The following is a 24275-nucleotide window of genomic DNA, read 5'->3' as shown; positions in this document are numbered from 1 at the left end:
TATCTCCAGGAGGCTGGAGCTTACTAGTGTCATAATGTTGTTGTGTATCTCCAGGAGGCTGGAGCTTACTAGTGTCATAATGTTGTTGTGTATCTCCAGGAGGCTGGAGCTTACTAGTGTCATAATGTTGTTGTGTGTCTCCAGGAGGCTGGAGCTTACTAGTGTCATAATGTTGTTGTGTATATCCAGGAGGCTGGAGCTTACTAGTGTCATAATGTTGTTGTGTATCTCCAGGAGGCTGGAGCTTACTAGTGTCATAATGTTGTTGTTGTTGTGTATCTCCAGGAGGCTGGAGCTTACTAGTGTCATAATGTTGTTGTTGTGTGTCTCCAGGAGGCTGGAGCTTACTAGTGTCATAATGTTGTTGTGTATATCCAGGAGGCTGGAGCTTACTAGTGTCATAATGTTGTTGTTGTTGTGTATCTCCAGGAGGCTGGAGCTTACTAGTGTCATAATGTTGTTGTGTGTCTCCAGGAGGCTGGAGCTTACTAGTGTCATAATGTTGTTGTGTATCTCCAGGAGGCTGGAGCTTACTAGTGTCATAATGTTGTTGTTGTTGTGTCTCCAGGAGGCTGGAGCTTACTAGTGTCATAATGTTGTTGTGTATCTCCAGGAGGCTGGAGCTTACTAGTGTCATAATGTTGTTGTGTATCTCCAGGAGGCTGGAGCTTACTAGTGTCATAATGTTGTTGTTGTTGTGTCTCCAGGAGGCTGGAGCTTACTAGTGTCATAATGTTGTTGTTGTGTCTCCAGGAGGCTGGAGCTTACTAGTGTCATAATGTTGTTGTGTGTCTCCAGGAGGCTGGAGCTTACTAGTGTCATAATGTTGTTGTTGTGTGTCTCCAGGAGGCTGGAGCTTACTAGTGTCATAATGTTGTTGTGTGTCTCCAGGAGGCTGGAGCTTACTAGTGTCATAATGTTGTTGTTGTTGTTTATCTCCAGGAGGCTGGAGCTTACTAGTGTCATAATGTTATTGTGTGTCTCCAGGAGGCTGGAGCTTACTAGTGTCATAATGTTGTTGTGTATCTCCAGGAGGCTGGAGCTTACTAGTGTCATAATGTTGTTGTGTATCTCCAGGAGGCTGGAGCTTACTAGTGTCATAATGTTGTTGTTGTTGTGTGTCTCCAGGAGGCTGGAGCTTACTAGTGTCATAATGTTGTTGTGTGTCTCCAGGAGGCTGGAGCTTACTAGTGTCATAATGTTGTTGTGTGTCTCCAGGAGGCTGGAGCTTACTAGTGTCATAATGTTGTTGTTGTTGTGTGTCTCCAGGAGGCTGGAACTTACTAGTGTCATAATGTTGTTGTTGTGTGTCTCCAGGAGGCTGGAGCTTACTAGTGTCATAATGTTGTTGTTGTTGTGTATCTCCAGGAGGCTGGAGCTTACTAGTGTCATAATGTTGTTGTGTATCTCCAGGAGGCTGGAGCTTACTAGTGTCATAATGTTGTTGTGTATCTCCAGGAGGCTGGAGCTTACTAGTGTCATAATGTTGTTGTGTGTCTCCAGGAGGCTGGAGCTTACTAGTGTCATAATGTTGTTGTTGTGTGTCTCCAGGAGGCTGGAGCTTACTAGTGTCATAATGTTGTTGTTGTTGTGTCTCCAGGAGGCTGGAGCTTACTAGTGTCATAATGTTGTTGTGTATCTCCAGGAGGCTGGAGCTTACTAGTGTCATAATGTTGTTGTGTGTCTCCAGGAGGCTGGAGCTTACTAGTGTCATAATGTTGTTGTGTGTCTCCAGGAGGCTGGAGCTTACTAGTGTCATAATGTTGTTGTTGTTGTGTATCTCCAGGAGGCTGGAGCTTACTAGTGTCATAATGTTGTTGTGTGTCTCCAGGAGGCTGGAGCTTACTAGTGTCATAATGTTGTTGTGTATCTCCAGGAGGCTGGAGCTTACTAGTGTCATAATGTTGTTGTGTGTCTCCAGGAGGCTGGAGCTTACTAGTGTCATAATGTTGTTGTGTGTCTCCAGGAGGCTGGAACTTACTAGTGTCATAATGTTGTTGTGTATCTCCAGGAGGCTGGAGCTTACTAGTGTCATAATGTTGTTGTGTATCTCCAGGAGGCTGGAGCTTACTAGTGTCATAATGTTGTTGTGTATCTCCAGGAGGCTGGAGCTTACTAGTGTCATAATGTTGTTGTGTATCTCCAGGAGGCTGGAGCTTACTAGTGTCATAATGTTGTTGTGTATCTCCAGGAGGCTGGAGCTTACTAGTGTCATAATGTTGTTGTGTATCTCCAGGAGGCTGGAGCTTACTAGTGTCATAATGTTGTTGTGTATCTCCAGGAGGCTGGAGCTTACTAGTGTCATAATGTTGTTGTGTATCTCCAGGAGGCTGGAGCTTACTAGTGTCATAATGTTGTTGTTGTTGTGTGTCTCCAGGAGGCTGGAGCTTACTAGTGTCATAATGTTGTTGTGTATCTCCAGGAGGCTGGAGCTTACTAGTGTCATAATGTTGTTGTGTATCTCCAGGAGGCTGGAGCTTACTAGTGTCATAATGTTGTTGTTGTTGTGTATCTCCAGGAGGCTGGAGCTTACTAGTGTCATAATGTTGTTGTTGTGTGTCTCCAGGAGGCTGGAACTTACTAGTGTCATAATGTTGTTGTGTGTCTCCAGGAGGCTGGAGCTTACTAGTGTCATAATGTTGTTGTTGTGTGTCTCCAGGAGGCTGGAACTTACTAGTGTCATAATGTTGTTGTGTGTCTCCAGGAGGCTGGAGCTTACTAGTGTCATAATGTTGTTGTGTATCTCCAGGAGGCTGGAGCTTACTAGTGTCATAATGTTGTTGTTGTTGTGTATCTCCAGGAGGCTGGAGCTTACTAGTGTCATAATGTTGTTGTGTATCTCCAGGAGGCTGGAGCTTACTAGTGTCATAATGTTATTGTGTGTCTCCAGGAGGCTGGAGCTTACTAGTGTCATAATGTTGTTGTTGTGTGTCTCCAGGAGGCTGGAGCTTACTAGTGTCATAATGTTGTTGTGTATCTCCAGGAGGCTGGAGCTTACTAGTGTCATAATGTTGTTGTGTATCTCCAGGAGGCTGGAGCTTACTAGTGTCATAATGTTGTTGTTGTTGTGTGTCTCCAGGAGGCTGGAGCTTACTAGTGTCATAATGTTGTTGTGTATCTCCAGGAGGCTGGAGCTTACTAGTGTCATAATGTTGTTGTGTATCTCCAGGAGGCTGGAGCTTACTAGTGTCATAATGTTGTTGTGTATCTCCAGGAGGCTGGAGCTTACTAGTGTCATAATGTTGTTGTGTATCTCCAGGAGGCTGGAGCTTACTAGTGTCATAATGTTGTTGTGTGTCTCCAGGAGGCTGGAGCTTACTAGTGTCATAAGGTTGTTGTTGTTGTGTATCTCCAGGAGGCTGGAGCTTACTAGTGTCATAATGTTGTTGTGTATCTCCAGGAGGCTGGAGCTTACTAGTGTCATAATGTTGTTGTGTATCTCCAGGAGGCTGGAGCTTACTAGTGTCATAATGTTGTTGTGTATCTCCAGGAGGCTGGAGCTTACTAGTGTCATAATGTTGTTGTGTATCTCCAGGAGGCTGGAGCTTACTAGTGTCATAATGTTGTTGTTGTTGTGTATCTCCAGGAGGCTGGAGCTTACTAGTGTCATAATGTTGTTGTTGTGTGTCTCCAGGAGGCTGGAACTTACTAGTGTCATAATGTTGTTGTGTGTCTCCAGGAGGCTGGAGCTTACTAGTGTCATAATGTTGTTGTTGTGTGTCTCCAGGAGGCTGGAACTTACTAGTGTCATAATGTTGTTGTGTGTCTCCAGGAGGCTGGAGCTTACTAGTGTCATAATGTTGTTGTGTATCTCCAGGAGGCTGGAGCTTACTAGTGTCATAATGTTGTTGTTGTTGTGTATCTCCAGGAGGCTGGAGCTTACTAGTGTCATAATGTTGTTGTGTATCTCCAGGAGGCTGGAGCTTACTAGTGTCATAATGTTATTGTGTGTCTCCAGGAGGCTGGAGCTTACTAGTGTCATAATGTTGTTGTTGTGTGTCTCCAGGAGGCTGGAGCTTACTAGTGTCATAATGTTGTTGTGTATCTCCAGGAGGCTGGAGCTTACTAGTGTCATAATGTTGTTGTGTATCTCCAGGAGGCTGGAGCTTACTAGTGTCATAATGTTGTTGTTGTTGTGTGTCTCCAGGAGGCTGGAGCTTACTAGTGTCATAATGTTGTTGTGTATCTCCAGGAGGCTGGAGCTTACTAGTGTCATAATGTTGTTGTGTATCTCCAGGAGGCTGGAGCTTACTAGTGTCATAATGTTGTTGTGTATCTCCAGGAGGCTGGAGCTTACTAGTGTCATAATGTTGTTGTGTATCTCCAGGAGGCTGGAGCTTACTAGTGTCATAATGTTGTTGTGTGTCTCCAGGAGGCTGGAGCTTACTAGTGTCATAAGGTTGTTGTTGTTGTGTATCTCCAGGAGGCTGGAGCTTACTAGTGTCATAATGTTGTTGTGTATCTCCAGGAGGCTGGAGCTTACTAGTGTCATAATGTTGTTGTGTATCTCCAGGAGGCTGGAGCTTACTAGTGTCATAATGTTGTTGTGTATCTCCAGGAGGCTGGAGCTTACTAGTGTCATAATGTTGTTGTGTGTCTCCAGGAGGCTGGAGCTTACTAGTGTCATAATGTTGTTGTGTATATCCAGGAGGCTGGAGCTTACTAGTGTCATAATGTTGTTGTGTATATCCAGGAGGCTGGAGCTTACTAGTGTCATAATGTTGTTGTTGTTGTGTATCTCCAGGAGGCTGGAGCTTACTAGTGTCATAATGTTGTTGTTGTGTGTCTCCAGGAGGCTGGAGCTTACTAGTGTCATAATGTTGTTGTGTATATCCAGGAGGCTGGAGCTTACTAGTGTCATAATGTTGTTGTTGTTGTGTATCTCCAGGAGGCTGGAGCTTACTAGTGTCATAATGTTGTTGTGTGTCTCCAGGAGGCTGGAGCTTACTAGTGTCATAATGTTGTTGTGTATCTCCAGGAGGCTGGAGCTTACTAGTGTCATAATGTTGTTGTTGTTGTGTCTCCAGGAGGCTGGAGCTTACTAGTGTCATAATGTTGTTGTGTATCTCCAGGAGGCTGGAGCTTACTAGTGTCATAATGTTGTTGTGTATCTCCAGGAGGCTGGAGCTTACTAGTGTCATAATGTTGTTGTTGTTGTGTCTCCAGGAGGCTGGAGCTTACTAGTGTCATAATGTTGTTGTTGTGTCTCCAGGAGGCTGGAGCTTACTAGTGTCATAATGTTGTTGTGTGTCTCCAGGAGGCTGGAGCTTACTAGTGTCATAATGTTGTTGTTGTGTGTCTCCAGGAGGCTGGAGCTTACTAGTGTCATAATGTTGTTGTGTGTCTCCAGGAGGCTGGAGCTTACTAGTGTCATAATGTTGTTGTTGTTGTTTATCTCCAGGAGGCTGGAGCTTACTAGTGTCATAATGTTATTGTGTGTCTCCAGGAGGCTGGAGCTTACTAGTGTCATAATGTTGTTGTGTATCTCCAGGAGGCTGGAGCTTACTAGTGTCATAATGTTGTTGTGTATCTCCAGGAGGCTGGAGCTTACTAGTGTCATAATGTTGTTGTTGTTGTGTGTCTCCAGGAGGCTGGAGCTTACTAGTGTCATAATGTTGTTGTGTGTCTCCAGGAGGCTGGAGCTTACTAGTGTCATAATGTTGTTGTGTGTCTCCAGGAGGCTGGAGCTTACTAGTGTCATAATGTTGTTGTTGTTGTGTGTCTCCAGGAGGCTGGAACTTACTAGTGTCATAATGTTGTTGTTGTGTGTCTCCAGGAGGCTGGAGCTTACTAGTGTCATAATGTTGTTGTTGTGTGTCTCCAGGAGGCTGGAGCTTACTAGTGTCATAATGTTGTTGTTGTTGTGTATCTCCAGGAGGCTGGAGCTTACTAGTGTCATAATGTTGTTGTGTATCTCCAGGAGGCTGGAGCTTACTAGTGTCATAATGTTGTTGTGTATCTCCAGGAGGCTGGAGCTTACTAGTGTCATAATGTTGTTGTGTGTCTCCAGGAGGCTGGAGCTTACTAGTGTCATAATGTTGTTGTTGTGTGTCTCCAGGAGGCTGGAGCTTACTAGTGTCATAATGTTGTTGTTGTTGTGTCTCCAGGAGGCTGGAGCTTACTAGTGTCATAATGTTGTTGTGTATCTCCAGGAGGCTGGAGCTTACTAGTGTCATAATGTTGTTGTGTGTCTCCAGGAGGCTGGAGCTTACTAGTGTCATAATGTTGTTGTGTGTCTCCAGGAGGCTGGAGCTTACTAGTGTCATAATGTTGTTGTTGTTGTGTATCTCCAGGAGGCTGGAGCTTACTAGTGTCATAATGTTGTTGTGTGTCTCCAGGAGGCTGGAGCTTACTAGTGTCATAATGTTGTTGTGTATCTCCAGGAGGCTGGAGCTTACTAGTGTCATAATGTTGTTGTCTGTCTCCAGGAGGCTGGAGCTTACTAGTGTCATAATGTTGTTGTGTGTCTCCAGGAGGCTGGAACTTACTAGTGTCATAATGTTGTTGTGTATCTCCAGGAGGCTGGAGCTTACTAGTGTCATAATGTTGTTGTGTATCTCCAGGAGGCTGGAGCTTACTAGTGTCATAATGTTGTTGTGTATCTCCAGGAGGCTGGAGCTTACTAGTGTCATAATGTTGTTGTGTATCTCCAGGAGGCTGGAGCTTACTAGTGTCATAATGTTGTTGTGTATCTCCAGGAGGCTGGAGCTTACTAGTGTCATAATGTTGTTGTGTATCTCCAGGAGGCTGGAGCTTACTAGTGTCATAATGTTGTTGTGTATCTCCAGGAGGCTGGAGCTTACTAGTGTCATAATGTTGTTGTGTATCTCCAGGAGGCTGGAGCTTACTAGTGTCATAATGTTGTTGTTGTTGTGTGTCTCCAGGAGGCTGGAGCTTACTAGTGTCATAATGTTGTTGTGTATCTCCAGGAGGCTGGAGCTTACTAGTGTCATAATGTTGTTGTGTATCTCCAGGAGGCTGGAGCTTACTAGTGTCATAATGTTGTTGTTGTTGTGTATCTCCAGGAGGCTGGAGCTTACTAGTGTCATAATGTTGTTGTTGTGTGTCTCCAGGAGGCTGGAACTTACTAGTGTCATAATGTTGTTGTGTGTCTCCAGGAGGCTGGAGCTTACTAGTGTCATAATGTTGTTGTTGTGTGTCTCCAGGAGGCTGGAACTTACTAGTGTCATAATGTTGTTGTGTGTCTCCAGGAGGCTGGAGCTTACTAGTGTCATAATGTTGTTGTGTATCTCCAGGAGGCTGGAGCTTACTAGTGTCATAATGTTGTTGTTGTTGTGTATCTCCAGGAGGCTGGAGCTTACTAGTGTCATAATGTTGTTGTGTATCTCCAGGAGGCTGGAGCTTACTAGTGTCATAATGTTATTGTGTGTCTCCAGGAGGCTGGAGCTTACTAGTGTCATAATGTTGTTGTTGTGTGTCTCCAGGAGGCTGGAGCTTACTAGTGTCATAATGTTGTTGTGTATCTCCAGGAGGCTGGAGCTTACTAGTGTCATAATGTTGTTGTGTATCTCCAGGAGGCTGGAGCTTACTAGTGTCATAATGTTGTTGTTGTTGTGTGTCTCCAGGAGGCTGGAGCTTACTAGTGTCATAATGTTGTTGTGTATCTCCAGGAGGCTGGAGCTTACTAGTGTCATAATGTTGTTGTGTATCTCCAGGAGGCTGGAGCTTACTAGTGTCATAATGTTGTTGTGTATCTCCAGGAGGCTGGAGCTTACTAGTGTCATAATGTTGTTGTGTATCTCCAGGAGGCTGGAGCTTACTAGTGTCATAATGTTGTTGTGTGTCTCCAGGAGGCTGGAGCTTACTAGTGTCATAAGGTTGTTGTTGTTGTGTATCTCCAGGAGGCTGGAGCTTACTAGTGTCATAATGTTGTTGTGTATCTCCAGGAGGCTGGAGCTTACTAGTGTCATAATGTTGTTGTGTATCTCCAGGAGGCTGGAGCTTACTAGTGTCATAATGTTGTTGTGTATCTCCAGGAGGCTGGAGCTTACTAGTGTCATAATGTTGTTGTGTGTCTCCAGGAGGCTGGAGCTTACTAGTGTCATAATGTTGTTGTGTATATCCAGGAGGCTGGAGCTTACTAGTGTCATAATGTTGTTGTGTATATCCAGGAGGCTGGAGCTTACTAGTGTCATAATGTTGTTGTTGTTGTGTATCTCCAGGAGGCTGGAGCTTACTAGTGTCATAATGTTGTTGTTGTGTGTCTCCAGGAGGCTGGAGCTTACTAGTGTCATAATGTTGTTGTGTATATCCAGGAGGCTGGAGCTTACTAGTGTCATAATGTTGTTGTTGTTGTGTATATCCAGGAGGCTGGAGCTTACTAGTGTCATAATGTTGTTGTGTGTCTCCAGGAGGCTGGAGCTTACTAGTGTCATAATGTTGTTGTGTATCTCCAGGAGGCTGGAGCTTACTAGTGTCATAATGTTGTTGTTGTTGTGTCTCCAGGAGGCTGGAGCTTACTAGTGTCATAATGTTGTTGTGTATCTCCAGGAGGCTGGAGCTTACTAGTGTCATAATGTTGTTGTGTATCTCCAGGAGGCTGGAGCTTACTAGTGTCATAATGTTGTTGTGTATCTCCAGGAGGCTGGAGCTTACTAGTGTCATAATGTTGTTGTTGTTGTGTCTCCAGGAGGCTGGAGCTTACTAGTGTCATAATGTTGTTGTTGTGTCTCCAGGAGGCTGGAGCTTACTAGTGTCATAATGTTGTTGTGTGTCTCCAGGAGGCTGGAGCTTACTAGTGTCATAATGTTGTTGTTGTGTGTCTCCAGGAGGCTGGAGCTTACTAGTGTCATAATGTTGTTGTGTGTCTCCAGGAGGCTGGAGCTTACTAGTGTCATAATGTTGTTGTTGTTGTTTATCTCCAGGAGGCTGGAGCTTACTAGTGTCATAATGTTATTGTGTGTCTCCAGGAGGCTGGAGCTTACTAGTGTCATAATGTTGTTGTGTATCTCCAGGAGGCTGGAGCTTACTAGTGTCATAATGTTGTTGTGTATCTCCAGGAGGCTGGAGCTTACTAGTGTCATAATGTTGTTGTTGTTGTGTGTCTCCAGGAGGCTGGAGCTTACTAGTGTCATAATGTTGTTGTGTGTCTCCAGGAGGCTGGAGCTTACTAGTGTCATAATGTTGTTGTTGTTGTGTGTCTCCAGGAGGCTGGAACTTACTAGTGTCATAATGTTGTTGTTGTGTGTCTCCAGGAGGCTGGAGCTTACTAGTGTCATAATGTTGTTGTTGTTGTGTATCTCCAGGAGGCTGGAGCTTACTAGTGTCATAATGTTGTTGTGTATCTCCAGGAGGCTGGAGCTTACTAGTGTCATAATGTTGTTGTGTATCTCCAGGAGGCTGGAGCTTACTAGTGTCATAATGTTGTTGTGTGTCTCCAGGAGGCTGGAGCTTACTAGTGTCATAATGTTGTTGTTGTGTGTCTCCAGGAGGCTGGAGCTTACTAGTGTCATAATGTTGTTGTTGTTGTGTCTCCAGGAGGCTGGAGCTTACTAGTGTCATAATGTTGTTGTGTATCTCCAGGAGGCTGGAGCTTACTAGTGTCATAATGTTGTTGTGTGTCTCCAGGAGGCTGGAGCTTACTAGTGTCATAATGTTGTTGTGTGTCTCCAGGAGGCTGGAGCTTACTAGTGTCATAATGTTGTTGTGTGTCTCCAGGAGGCTGGAGCTTACTAGTGTCATAATGTTGTTGTGTGTCTCCAGGAGGCTGGAGCGACAGGAGCATGCCCCCAGACAGCCGTTATGTGACCTTGACCGGCACCATCACCAGGGGGAAGAAGAAGGGTCAGGTGGTGGACATCCACGTTACTCTAACAGAGAGAGAACTCCGGGACATGGCCCTCTCTAAGGAACGTCTGGACGCTGAGTGTGAGAGGGGCCAGGGCTCCAAGTGTTCCTGTGGCTTGGGGTTCTTTCAGGGCCCCCATGTGATCCTCTGGAGCCTATTGTGTGCTCCTTTAGTATTCCTTATCGCCTTCATCACGTCGTTTTACTATGGAACGCTCACCTGGTACAACGTGTTCCTGGTCTACAACGAGGAGAGAACGTTCTGGCATAAGATCACCATCTGCCCCTGCCTCATCATCTTCTACCCCATGCTGATCATGCCCATGGCTCTGTCCCTGGCTCTGTACTCCACCCTGGCGCAGGTCTCCTGGGCCTTTAGTGAGTGGTGGCTGTCTGTCCGCGACCTGGAGAAGGGGTTCTGTGGCTGGGCCTGTGGGAAGCTGGGGCTGGAGGACTGTTCTCCGTATAGTATCGTGGAGCTGTTGGACTCTGACAACTTCTCAGGGAGCATGCAAGGGAATAACAAGGCCCCCGGCGAGGATGCTCAGACGTCCTCTGTGTGAGACTGGGTTGTATTCGCTAGGAAGCAAACGGGTCGAAACAGGTTAGGACTTCCTGAACTTGTCCGTTAAGAAACACTTTTTGCAAGGGTGTACCCACTAATGAATATAACCCTGGACTGGCGTCATGGACACAAACACACAAACTGGTGTTGTCGTCATACTTTCACATTTTCTGATACCTTCAAAAAGCTGATTCTTGTTTTAACTTCTTACTAGTTGTTGTCGTAGTGATCTCTGTGTTTACTGTTCCAATCACAATGTTGTTATGTTCTAAATGTTGTTATTTATTTCAATATTTCAACCGCTAGCTAGTTTAGTTGTAAGTGTTGTAAAATGGATGTTTTGTATCATAGGACGGGGCTATTAAAATATGTTTAAATGAAATGTACTGTAACATGAGGGTTGCTAAAATACTGCCCATCGTTTACTGTATACGACACAAGACCTATCTATCAAACATATTGATAGATTTCTGTTGAAAAACTGTTGCACTGAAATCCTCGATAGGACAGGAAGGAAGTTACCTTTATATCTAATGTACTGTACCTGCATGAAGTCATACTTTACCTTTCTCTCTTTCGGGTGGAAGAGATTACATTTTAAATGGTGGCAGGGTGGAAGGAACTCTGGGACATTCATTCAGCAGACAGGAATGTAGAACTACGATTTGAAGGATCTAAAAGGATTTTGGTCAGTACCTCTGTTCTCTATATTAAGGTAAATCTGTGTGTGTTGTTCACTCACTCTTCACATCATGTTTGTTGCTCACCATGAGATAAAATGGATGGAAATAAAACCTGAATACTTTTCACGGTTCAACAGTGGGGTCACGTTTTAACGTTCTATCTTTATAGATTATTAGGTACACTACATGACCAAAAGTATGTGGACTCCTGCTCGTTTAATATCTCATGGACTCCTGCTCGTTTAACATCTCAGGGACTCCTGGTCGTTTAATATCTCAGGGACTCCTGCTCGTTTAATATCTCATGGACTCCTGCTCGTTTAACATCTCAGGGACTCCTGCTCGTTTAACATCTCAGGGACTCCTGCTCGTTTAATATCTCATGGACTCCTGCTCGTTTAACATCTCAGGGACTCCTGGTCGTTTAATATCTCAGGGACTCCTGCTCGTTTATCATCTCAGGGACTCCTGCTCGTTTAATATCTCAGGGACTCCTGCTCGTTTAACATCTCAGGGACTCCTGGTCGTTTAACATCTCAGGGACTCCTGCTCGTTTAACATCTCAGGGACTCCTGGTCGTTTAATATCTCAGGGACTCCTGCTCGTTTAATATCTCAGGGACTCCTGCTCGTTTAATATCTCAGGGACTCCTGCTCGTTTAATATCTCAGGGACTCCTGCTCGTTTAATATCTCAGGGACTCCTGCTCGTTTAATATCTCAGGGACTCCTGCTCGTTTAACATCTCAGGGACTCCTGCTCGTTTAACATCTCAGGGACTCCTGCTCGTTTAATATCTCAGGGACTCCTGCTCGTTTAACATCTCAGGGACTCCTGCTCGTTTAACATCTCAGGGACTCCTGCTCGTTTAACATCTCAGGGACTCCTGGTCGTTTAACATCTCAGGGACTCCTGCTCGTTTAATATCTCAGGGACTCCTGCTCGTTTAATATCTCAGGGACTCCTGCTCGTTTAATATCTCAGGGACTCCTGCTCGTTTAATATCTCAGGGACTCCTGCTCGTTTAACATCTCAGGGACTCCTGCTCGTTTAACATCTCAGGGACTCCTGCTCGTTTAACATCTCAGGGACTCCTGGTCGTTTAATATCTCAGGGACTCCTGCTCGTTTAATATCTCAGGGACTCCTGCTCGTTTAACATCTCAGGGACTCCTGCTCGTTTAACATCTCATTCCAAAATCATGGGTATTAATATGGAGTGTTTCCTCCTTTACTGCTATAACAGCCTCCACTGTTCTGGGAAGGCTTTCCACTAGATGTTGGAACATTGCTGCAGGGACTTGCGTCCGTTCTGCCATGAGCATTAGTGAGGTCTGGCACTGATGTTGGGTGATTTATGCCTGGCTCGCAGTCGGTGTTCCAATTCATCCCAAAGGTGTTCTATGGGGTTGAGGTCAGGGCTCTGTGCAGACCAGTCAAGTTCTTCCACATCAATCTCGACAAACCATTTCTGTATGGACCTCGCTTTGCACACGGGGGCATTGTCATGCTGAAACGAGAAAGGGCCTTCCCCAAACTGTTGCTACAAAGTTGGAAGCACAGAAACGTCTAGAATGTCATTGTAGGCTGTAGCGTTAAGATTTCCCTTCACTGGAACTAAGGGGCCTAGCCCAAACTATGAAGAACAGTCCCAGACCATTTTTCCTCCTCCACCAAACTTTACATTTAGCATTATGCATTGGGGCAGGTAGCATTCTCTAGCATCTGCCAAACGTCCGTCGGACTGGCAGATGGTGTAGCATGATTCATCACTTAGGATAAAGCATTTCCACTGCTCCCAGAGTCCAATGGCGATGAGCTTTACGCCACTCCGACCGACGCTTTGCATTGCGAATGGTGATTTTAGGCTTGTGTGCTGCTGCTCGGCCACGGAAACCCATTTGGTTAACTCTTGAGGTTCTTCAGGTCTCCACCGAACTAGGTAAATCCGCTTTTATTTTTAAAGCAACTCTTTGCTGGAACCAACTACAAAATACCTTACAATGTGGATGTTCTGGTGCCGCTCGGGCAATTTAACCTTCTTATTGAGGAATGTAACTGTTTTTCTTGAATATTTGTGTTGTGCTGTATTTGACTGGTTTTATATGGGATTAGGTTATGTCTTATGTACCGTATATGCAGGGCTCCCTTGTGAAAAACTCCGTGTAGCAAGATGGAGAGCGTTTTCTATCCAATAGTAATAATAATATGCATATTGTACGAGCAAGAATTGAGTACGAGGCCTTTTTGAAATGGGCACCTTTTATCTGGCTACTCAATACTGCCCCTTGAGCCCAAACAGGTTATGTACCGTATATGCAGGGCTCCCTTGTGAAAAACTCCGTGTGGCAAGATGGCCACACACATTAAGGACACTTCCTGATCTTCAAATGCACCCCAGACTTCCGGCCGTGTCCAGACTTGACAGTTCATGCAGCTTTAGTGTTAGTAGAGTTCTGATCATGGAATTCCCAATGGGTCATGCATCTACATCCTCTGAGGAGGAAGGGGAGGACCATCCTCATTTCAGAGGAGGAAGGGGAGGACCCGCCTCATTTCAGAGGAGGAAGGGGAGGACCATCCTCATTTCAGAGGAGGAAGGGGAGGACCATTCTCATTTCAGAGGAGGAAGGGGAGGACCATCCTCATTTCAGAGGAGGAAGGGGAGGACCATCCTCATTTCAGAGGAGGAAGGGGAGGGCCATCCTCATTTCAGAGGAGGAAGGGGAGGACCATCCTGATTTCAGAGGAGGAAGGGGAGGACCCGCCTCATTTCAGAGGAGGAAGGGGAGGGCCATCCTCATTTCAGAGGAGGAAGGGGAGGACCCGCCTCATTTCAGAGGAGGAAGGGGAGGGCCATCCTCATTTCAGAGGAGGAAGGGGAGGACCATCCTGATTTCAGAGGAGGAAGGGGAGGACCATTCTCATTTCAGAGGAGGAAGGGGAGGACCCGCCTCATTTCAGAGGAGGAAGGGGAGGGCCATCCTCATTTCAGAGGAGGAAGGGGAGGACCATTCTCATTTCAGAGGAGGAAGGGGAGGACCCGCCTCATTTCAGAGGAGGAAGGGGAGGGCCATCCTCATTTCAGAGGAGGAAGGGGAGGACCATCCTCATTTCAGAGGAGGAAGGGGAGGACCATCCTCATTTCAGAGGAGGAAGGGGAGGACCCGCCTCATTTCAGAGGAGAAAGGGGAGGACGCGCCTCATTTCAGAGGAGGAAGGGGAGGACGCGCCTCATTTCAGAGGAGGAAGGGGAGGACCCGCCTCATTTCAGAGGAGGAAGGGGAGGACCCGCCTCATTTCAGAGGAGGAAGGGGAGGACCCGCCTCATTTCAGAGGAGGAAGGGGAGGACCCGCCTCATTTCAGAGGAGGAAGGGGAGGACCCGCCTCATTTCAGAGGAGGAAGGGGAGGACCTTCCATTTTTAAAAGTTATCAATTTTAGATAAAACTGCACAACATATATTCACGTCACCAAATAATTGATTAAAACACACTGTTTTTCACTGAAGGTCTACAGTAGCCTCAACAGCACTCTGTAGGGTAGCACCAAGGTCTAACCGGAGGACAGTTAGCTTCCATCCTCCTCTGGGTACATTGACTTCAATACAAAACCTAGGAGGCTCATGATTCTCACCCCCTTCCTTAGACTTACACAGTAATTATGACAACTTCCAGAGTACATCCTCTAGCCGATCAGAGCTCTTGCAGCATCAACTGACATGTTGTCCACCCAATGAAAGGATCAGAGAATGAATCTAGTACTGAAAGCATAAGCTACAGCTAGCTAGCACTGTAGTGCTAAAATGTGGTGAGTAGTTGACTTAAAGAGAGAGAGAAAACAGTTTTGAACAAATTAATTTCTTCACAAATGAAGGAGGAGCAAGAAAGAGAGAGAGAGAGAGAGCTATAGTTCATAATTTTTTTCACTTACTTAGCTAGCAAATGAAGCTGTCTAGTTTAGCCTACTCAAACACCCGGCTCAAACGGAGAGATTCTATGTTAGCTAGCTGGCTATGACTATCCAACACTGGAACTCTTCCAAGTCAAGGTAAGCGTTTGGTTTTACTAATTTATTTCTAGGGTCAGTGGCGATTTTTAGCATGTAAATCTTGGTGGGACAAACTCATTTTGTTGTTGTCGATGCATGCCAGCAAAGCCACTACACAATGTAAAACATCCCTCCAACAATACATTCATTTCACTGCAACCGTGACAAACGTTACCCACAAACTGTTAGGGCCTACATAAAGCTGTCCCAACAGCAGAGCTTTCCTTTCAGCACCATGGAGTGAATCCTTACCACCGCTACACCTGGTTATCAGAGGAGCCTTGTCTGGCAGCCAAACAGTTCATTCAGCCTTGTTTAAACAAATGTGATTTCTACTGACAGTTGAGATGTACAAACTATGGCATGAGGGAACGATGAGCGGATAAGGGGTAATCTGTAATTTCGATTAAGACACTGACAGAGCTAAGACGGATGTAGTCAATATAACTATTTGTTCAGCACTTCTGAAATGTACAGCGACAGAATTCAGAACATGGGCCGTTCTTACAGTATTCTCCCTGTACACCAAGTCAGAACCGTAGGATAAACAAAGGGGGCATATAAGCAGACAATGAAAGCTCTTACAATATTCTATGTTGACATTTCTCTAAAAACAGGTTATAGGCTACATGTGCACCACCAAGTCAGAACAGTAGGCTAAGTTATGAGGGGGAAAGGGACCACATTATTAGGGTGAGACACAACATACACTACTACACAACATACACTTAGTATTACTTTCTTAGTTACAGTATACATATCTCCCTGGCATATTACACCATTTATGCAGCAGCATACAATACATTTTTGGACTCACCTTGTTGTGCTGTGCTCTCTTGAACAGGAAGGTGGCGCGGCAGTCCTTCTTGTGGGCAAATTTTGTCACCAAAGTCCAGCATTCTCTGGATTTATGGTGCTTTCAAGACAACTGGGAACTCTGGGGGAAAAACAAGGTTGAATCATGACGTCAGCGATCTTCTGGTCAGAGCTCTAGAAAGAGGCCCGTGTTCCTGAGTCGGATTCAAAACTTATTTTCGCAGTTGGAGCTCTTTTTTTCTGAGTTCCCAGTTGTCTTGAATTCACTGAAGTCGATTCTGTTGAAAAACCTTTCTTAATTGGAAGCAAATGGAACGAAAAGGGATAAACATACCTGAGTTTGTCCAGCAGAAATGTGTTTGCAACTGTTAGACTAATGATTGCACCCTATATCAGCTAGATGTAAGAGTGTGTAAGATGCTATTGAATGTGTCACTGTCTGTCACCTACGTTGTAAACTTTCATTCATAGGCGAGGTTGTAGCAACCTCATGATGGGTACAGGGAAAATTCTAGTGTCATGTAGTAGCCTAAACCTATGGATGTTACATTGAACTGGGTGAATAGAATATGAATGACTGCCACTGATCTACACCTACATTTAAATGTGTCTACCTTGTCCACAGTGTGTCCAGATTCCGTTTTCCTTCACTATATTCAAATGCCAGTATGCATTCTACAAAAGGTGGAATAAGCTAAATATGGTAATAACATAACAACAACTGATGGTAGTAGCTAACTACTGTAGCTAATTAGCCAGCTAACCTCGGTAGCTAACTACTGTAGCTAATTAGCCAGCTAACCTCGGTAGCTAACTACTGTAGTTAATTAGCCAGCTAACCTCGGTAGCTAACTACTGTAGCTAATTAGCCAGCTAACCTCGGTAGCTAACTACTGTAGCTAATTAGCCAGCTAACCTCGGTAGCTAACTACTGTCGCTAATTAGCCAGCTAACCTCTGTAGCTAGCCAGCAAGCTAGCAAGCAACACTAAAGGGATTACAAACAGGTTAGCAGAACTCTAGCCAAACAAAAAAATAGTTTTTCTAAATATTAGCTATGGCTAGCATTTATGAGGCCAGCAAACACGTTCCTCACATGCTAGGAACGTATTTCCTCCAACGTTGTAATGAAAAGGTGCCTCTCGTTCCTAACATAGAACCCACTCTACACTACAAGTAGAACCCACTCTACACTACAATCTATAGAAGTAGGACCCACTGGTAATTCTTTGATCCACCTCTACACAGACGACACCTCTGGCCCTTCGTTGGACACTGTGTTAACAACCCTCCAGGCGAGCTTCAATGCCATACAACACTCCTTCCGTGGCCTCCAACTGCTCTTAAATACAAGTAAAACTAAAAGCATCCTCTTCAACCGATCGCTGCCGGCACCCGCCCGCCCGTCCAGCATCACTACTCTGGACGGTTCTGACTTAGAATATGTGGACAACTACAAATACCTAGGTGTCTGGCTAGACTGTAAACTCTCCTTCCAGACTCACACTAAACATCTCCAATTCAAAGTTGCATCTAGAATCGGCTTCCTATTTCGCAACAAAGCATCATTCACTCATGCTGCCAAACATACCCTCGTAAAACTGACTATCCTACCGATCCTCGACTTTGGCGATGTCATTTACAAAATATCCTCCAACACTCTACTCAATAAATTGGATGCAGTCTATCACAGTGCCATCCGTTTTGTCACCAAAGCCCCATATACTACCCACCACTGCGACCTGTATGCTCTCGTTGGCTGGCCCTCGCTTCATACTTGTCGCCAAACCCACTGGCTCCAGGTTATCTACAAGTATCTGCTAGGTAAAGCCCTGCCTTATCTCAGCTCACTGGTCACCATAGCAGCACCCACCCGTAGCACGCACTCCAGCAGGTATATCTCACTGGTCACCCCCAAAGCCAATTCTTCCTTTGGCCGCCTCTCCTTCCAGTTCTCTGCTGCCAATGACTGGAACGAACTTCAAAAATCACTGAAGCTGGAGACTCATATCTCCCTCACTAGCTTTAAGCACCAGCTGTCAGAGCAGCTCACAGATCACTGCACCTGTACATAGTCCATCTGTAAACAGCCCATCCAACTACCTCATCCCCATACTGTATTTATTTATCTTGCTCCTTTGCACCCCAGTATCTCATCTTGCACATTCATCTTCTGCACATCCTACCATTCCAGTGTTTAATTGCTATATTGTAATTAATTTGCCACCATGGCCTATTTATTGCCTTACCCATCTTATCCTACCTCATCTGCACATGCTGTATATTTATTTTTCTATTGTGTTATTGACTGTATGTTTGTTTACTCCATGTGTAACTCTGTGTTGTTGTTTGTGTCACACTGCTTTGCTTTATCTTGGCCAGGTCGCAGTTGTAAATGAGAACTTGTTCTCAACTAGCCTACCTGGTTAAATAAAGGTGAAATGAAATGTAAAAATATATATTTTTATATATATATTGACTCTGTACCGGTACTCTCCTATATATAGTTATTGTTATTTTACTGCTGCTCTTTAATTACTTGTTACTTTTATTGATTATCTGTATTTTTAGTTTTATTTTTTTTAAACTTCATTGTTGGTTAAGGGCTTGTAAGTAAGCATTTCACTGTGAGGTCTACTACACCTGTTGTATTCAACATTTCACTGTGAGGTCTACTACACCTGTTGTATTCAGCATTTCACTGTAAGGTCTACTACACCTGTTGTATTCAGCATTCCACTATAAGGTCTACTACACCTGTTGTATTCAGCATTTCACTGTGAGGTCTACTACACCTGTTGTATTCAGCATTTCACTGTAAGGTCTACTACACCTGTTGTATTCAGCATTTCACTGTGAGGTCTACTACACCTGTTGTATTCAGCATTTCACTGTAAGGTCTACTACACCTGTTGTATTCAGCATTTCACTGTAAGGTCTACTACACCTGTTGTATTCAGCATTCCACTATAAGGTCTACTACACCTGTTGTATTCAGCATTTCACTGTAAGGTCTACTACACCTGTTGTATTCAGCATTCCACTATAAGGTCTACTACACCTGTTGTATTCAGCATTTCACTGTGAGGTCTACTACACCTGTTGTATTCAGCATTTCACTGTGAGGTCTACTACACCTGTTGTATTCAGCATTTCACTGTAAGGTCTACTACACCTGTTGTATTCAGCATTCCACTATAAGGTCTACTACACCTGTTGTATTCAGCATTTCACTGTAAGGTCTACTACACCTGTTGTATTCAGCATTTCACTGTAAGGTCTACTACACCTGTTGTATTCAGCATTACACTGTGAGGTCTACTACACCTGTTGTATTCAGCATTTCACTGTGAGGTCTACTACACCTGTTGTATTCAGCATTTCACTGTAAGGTCTACTACACCTGTTGTATTCAGCATTTCACTGTGAGGTCTACTACACCTGTTGTATTCAGCATTTCACTGTGAGGTCTACTACATCTGTTGTGTTCAGCATTTCACTGTGAGGTCTACTACACCTGTTGTATTCAGCATTTCACTGTAAGGTCTACTACACCTGTTGTATTCAGCATTTCACTGTGAGGTCTACTACACCTGTTGTATTCAGCATTTCACTGTGAGGTCTACTACACCTGTTGTATTCAGCATTTCACTGTCAGGTCTACTACACCTGTTGTATTCAGCATTTCACTGTAAGGTCTACACCTGTTGTATTCAACATTTCACTGTGAGGTCTACTACACCTGTTATATTCAGCATTTCACTGTAAGGTCTACTACACCTGTTGTATTCAGCATTTCACTGTAAGGTCTACTACACCTGTTGTATTCGGCATTTCACTGTAAGGTCTACTACACCTGTTGTATTCGGCATTTCACTGTGAGGTCTACTACACCTGTTGTATTCGGCATTTCACTGTGAGGTCTACTACACCTGTTGTATTCAGCATTTCACTGTGAGGTCGACTACACCTGTTGTATTCGGCATTTCACTGTGAGGTCTACTACACCTGTTGTATTCAACATTTCACTGTGAGGTCTACTACACCTGTTGTATTCAGCATTTCACTGTAAGGTCTACTACACCTGTTGTATTCAGCATTTCACTGTGAGGTCTACTACACCTGTTGTATTCAGCATTTCACTGTGAGGTCTACTACACCTGTTGTATTCAGCATTTCACTGTAAGGTCTACTACACCTGTTGTATTCAGCATTTCACTGTGAGGTCTACTACACCTGTTGTATTCAGCATTTCACTGTGAGGTCTACTACACCTGTTGTATTCAGCATTTCACTGTGAGGTCTACTACACCTGTTGTATTCAGCATTTCACTGTCAGGTCTACTACACCTGTTGTATTCAGCATTTCACTGTCAGGTCTACTACACCTGTTGTATTCAGCATTTCACTGTAAGGTCTACTACACCTGTTGTATTCAGCATTTCACTGTATGGTCTACTACACCTGTTGTATTCAGCATTTCACTGTGAGGTCTACTACACCTGTTGTATTCAGCATTTCACTGTGAGGTCTACTACACCTGTTGTATTCGGCATTTCACTGTGAGGTCTACTACACCTGTTGTATTCAGCATTTCACTGTGAGGTCTACTACACCTGTTGTATTCAGCATTTCACTGTGAGGTCTACTACACCTGTTGTATTCGGCATTTCACTGTGAGGTCTACTACACCTGTTGTATTCAGCATTTCACTGTGAGGTCTACTACACCTGTTGTATTCAGCATTTCACTGTAAGGTCTACTACACCTGTTGTATTCAGCATTTCACTGTAAGGTCTACACCTGTTGTATTCGGCATTTCACTGTAAGGTCTACACCTGTTGTATTCAGCATTTCACTGTGAGGTCTACTACACCTGTTGTATTCAGCATTTCACTGTGAGGTCTACTACACCTGTTGTATTCAGCATTTCACTGTAAGGTCTACTACACCTGTTGTATTCAGCATTTCACTGTGAGGTCTACTACACCTGTTGTATTCAGCATTTCACTGTAAGGTCTACTACACCTGTTGTATTCAGCATTTCACTGTAAGGTCTACACCTGTTGTATTCGGCTCGTGTGACTAATAACATTTTATTTGATATACTGTATACTTCCATCAATTTTTTTCAATTGGTACCGGGAGTACCGGGAATTGGTACCGGGAGACCTTCAGACAAGTCTGGTGAGGCGTGTGGGCGTCCTAGAGCAAAACAACCGACATGTACGTGAGAGTCTCATCTTTCACCGCAGATGCGGAAGTGCGACATTGGAGGTTGGAGGAGGTGGATCGAGACGCATCCAATGAAAACACAGATCTCTCTTGAACTGATGGATTTTTATGGGGATGTTTTTATTACGCAAATGTGATTTCCTCTGGGTCGGTGGACATTGACTCTAGGGGGCTAATGACCCCCTGCACGTCGACTCAGTACTAGTACCCTGTTTATATAGCCAAGTTATTACCTGGTACCCTGTTTATATAGCCAAGTTATTACCTCGTACCCCTGCATGTCGACTCAGTACTAGTACCCTGTGTATATAGCCAAGTTATTACCTCGTATCCCTGCACATCGACTCAGTACTAGTACCCTGTTTATATAGCCAAGTTATTACCTCGTACCCCTGCATGTCGACTCAGTACTAGTACCCTGTGTATATAGCCAAGTTATTACCTCGTACCCCTGCATGTCGACTCAGTACTGGTACCCTGTGTATATAGCCAAGTTATTACCTCGTATCCCTGCATGTCGACTCAGTACTAGTACCCTGTGTATATAGCCAAGTTATTACCTCGTATCCCTGCATGTCGACTCAGTACTGGTACCCTGTGTATATAGCCAAGTTATTACCTCGTATCCCTGCATGTCGACTCAGTACTGGTACCCTGTGTATATAGCCAAGTTATTACCTCGTACCCCTGCATGTCGACTCAGTACTGGTACCCTGTGTATATAGCCAAGTTATTACCTCGTACCCCTGCACATCGACTCGGTACTGGTACCCTGTGTATATAGCCTGGTACCCTGTGCATATAGCCTGGTACCCTGTGTATATAGCCTGGTACCCCGTGCATATAGCCTGGTACCCCGTGCATATAGCCTGGTACCCCGTGCATATAGCCTGGTACCCCGTGCATATAGCCTGGTACCCCGTGCATATAGCCTGGTACCCCGTGTATATAGCCTGGTACCCCGTGCATATAGCCTGGTACCCCGTGCATATAGCCTGGTACCCCGTGTATATAGCCTGGTACCCCGTGCATATAGCCTGGTACCCCGTGCATATAGCCTGGTACCCCGTGCATATAGCCTGGTACCCCGTGCATATAGCCTGGTACCCCGTGTATATAGCCTGGTACCCCGTGCATATAGCCTGGTACCCCGTGCATATAGCCTGGTACTCCGTGCATATAGCCTGGTACCCCGTGCATATAGCCTGGTGCCCCGTGCATATAGCCTGGTACCCCGTGTATATAGCCTGGTACCCCGTGCATATAGCCTGGTACCCCGTGTATATAGCCTGGTACCCCGTGTATATAGCCTGGTACCCGTGTATATAGCCAAGATATCGTTATTTATTGTGGATTTATTCCCTTTGTTACTATTTTCCTCTCTGCATTGTTGGGAAGGACCCATGAATAAGCATTTCACCGTTAGTCTACACCTTCCCCGTTAGTCTACACCTTCCCCGTTAGTCTACACCTTCCCCGTTAGTCTACACCTTCCCCGTTAGTCTACACCTTCCCCCGTTAGTCTACACCTTCCCCCGTTAGTCTACACCTTCCCCCGTTAGTCTACACCTTCCCCGTTAGTCTACACCTTCCCCGTTAGTCTACACCTTCCCCGTTAGTCTACACCTTCCCCGTTAGTCTACACCGTCCCCGTTAGTCTACACCGTCCCCGTTAGTCTACACCGTCCCCGTTAGTCTACACCGTCCCCGTTAGTCTACACCGTCCCCGTTAGTCTACACCGTCCCCGTTAGTCTACACCGTCCCCGTTAGTCTACACCGTCCCCGTTAGTCTACACCGTCCCCGTTAGTCTACACCGTCACCGTTAGTCTACACCGTCACCGTTAGTCTACACCTTCCCCGTTAGTCTACACCTTCCCCGTTAGTCTACACGAAGCCGGTGACAAATACAATTTGATTTGATGATTTGAGCCAGGCTGCTGAACCTTCTGATTGGCTGAAGAAGCCACAGAAGACTGAGAGTGTGAACGAGTATTTAGCTAGTAATGTAGTGCTGACTCTCTGGTTGGGAACCTACTGACTGTGTGTCTGACCCCTGACCCCTGCAGGTATGTGAGGAGAGGCCCAGGAAGATGTAGTCGGTGGTAGACGCTCAGCCACACAAGAACGATGACGTGGAGAGAGATGTTGTGTACTGTCTCAACGATGACACACGGGGAGAGGGACAGAAGGATGGACAGAAGGATGACACTATAGAAGGGGAGAGGTGTCACCTTTGCTGCAGTATTGTATGGGCGCTCTACCTCACTATAGAAGGGGAGAGGTGTCACCTTTGCTGCAGTATTGTATGGGCGCTCTACCTCACTATAGAAGGGGAGAGGTGTCACCCCTGCTGCAGTATTGTATGGGCGCTCTACCTCACTATAGAAGGGGAGAGGGACAGAAGGATGACACTATAGAAGGGGAGAGGGACAGAAGGATGACACTATAGAAGGGGAGAGGGACAGAAGGATGACACTATAGAAGGGGAGAGGGACAGAAGGATGACACTATAGAAGGGGAGAGGTGTCACCCCTGCTGCAGTATTGTATGGGCGCTCTACCTCACTATAGAAGGGGAGAGGTGTCACCCCTGCTGCAGTATTGTATGGGCGCTCTACCTCACTATAGAAGGGGAGAGGTGTCACCCCTGCTGCAGTATTGTATGGGCGCTCTACCTCACTATAGAAGGGGAGAGGTGTCACCCCTGCTGCAGTATTGTATGGGCGCTCTACCTCACTATAGAAGGGGAGAGGTGTCACCCCTGCTGCAGTATTGTATGGGCGCTCTACCTCACTATAGAAGGGGAGAGGTGTCACCCCTGCTGCAGTATTGTATGGGCGCTCTACCTCACTATAGAAGGGGAGAGGTGTCACCCCTGCTGCAGTATTGTATGGGCGCTCTACCTCACTATAGAAGGGGAGAGGTGTCACCCCTGCTGCAGTATTGTATGGGCGCTCTTCTTCACTTGTGTGTGGTGTGATGCTGGAGATCTAACATGGTTTTTCTTCTCTACCTGTCCAGACGGTCAGGATGTGAGGTAGAAGACGAGGAGGTGGAGGAGGAGGAAGAAAGAGAAGAATGTAAACGTGAGCAAACTGTACAGATTCAGACGTAAATCACTC

General features: G+C 45.4%; 1 protein-coding gene across 1 annotated transcript in view; it reads left to right on the top strand.

The window, feature by feature from the left end:
- Window positions 1-11189, top strand: part of tmem169b (transmembrane protein 169b) — a 29312-nt gene extending 18123 nt beyond the window's left edge. Inside the window, exon 3 of the mRNA XM_055871956.1 lies at window positions 9724-11189. Coding sequence (XP_055727931.1) covers window positions 9724-10370 — 647 coding nt within the window. The 3' untranslated portion in view covers window positions 10371-11189. The remainder of the gene's footprint in view (window positions 1-9723) is intronic.
- Window positions 11190-24275: the final 13086 nt, after the last annotated feature.

Source organism: Salvelinus fontinalis, chromosome 19 (genome assembly GCF_029448725.1).
Source record: "Salvelinus fontinalis isolate EN_2023a chromosome 19, ASM2944872v1, whole genome shotgun sequence".
NCBI classification, from domain to species: Eukaryota; Metazoa; Chordata; class Actinopteri; order Salmoniformes; family Salmonidae; genus Salvelinus; species Salvelinus fontinalis.
The sequence above is the reverse complement of the archived record's forward strand: the minus strand, read 5'-3'. Positions and strand labels throughout refer to the sequence as shown.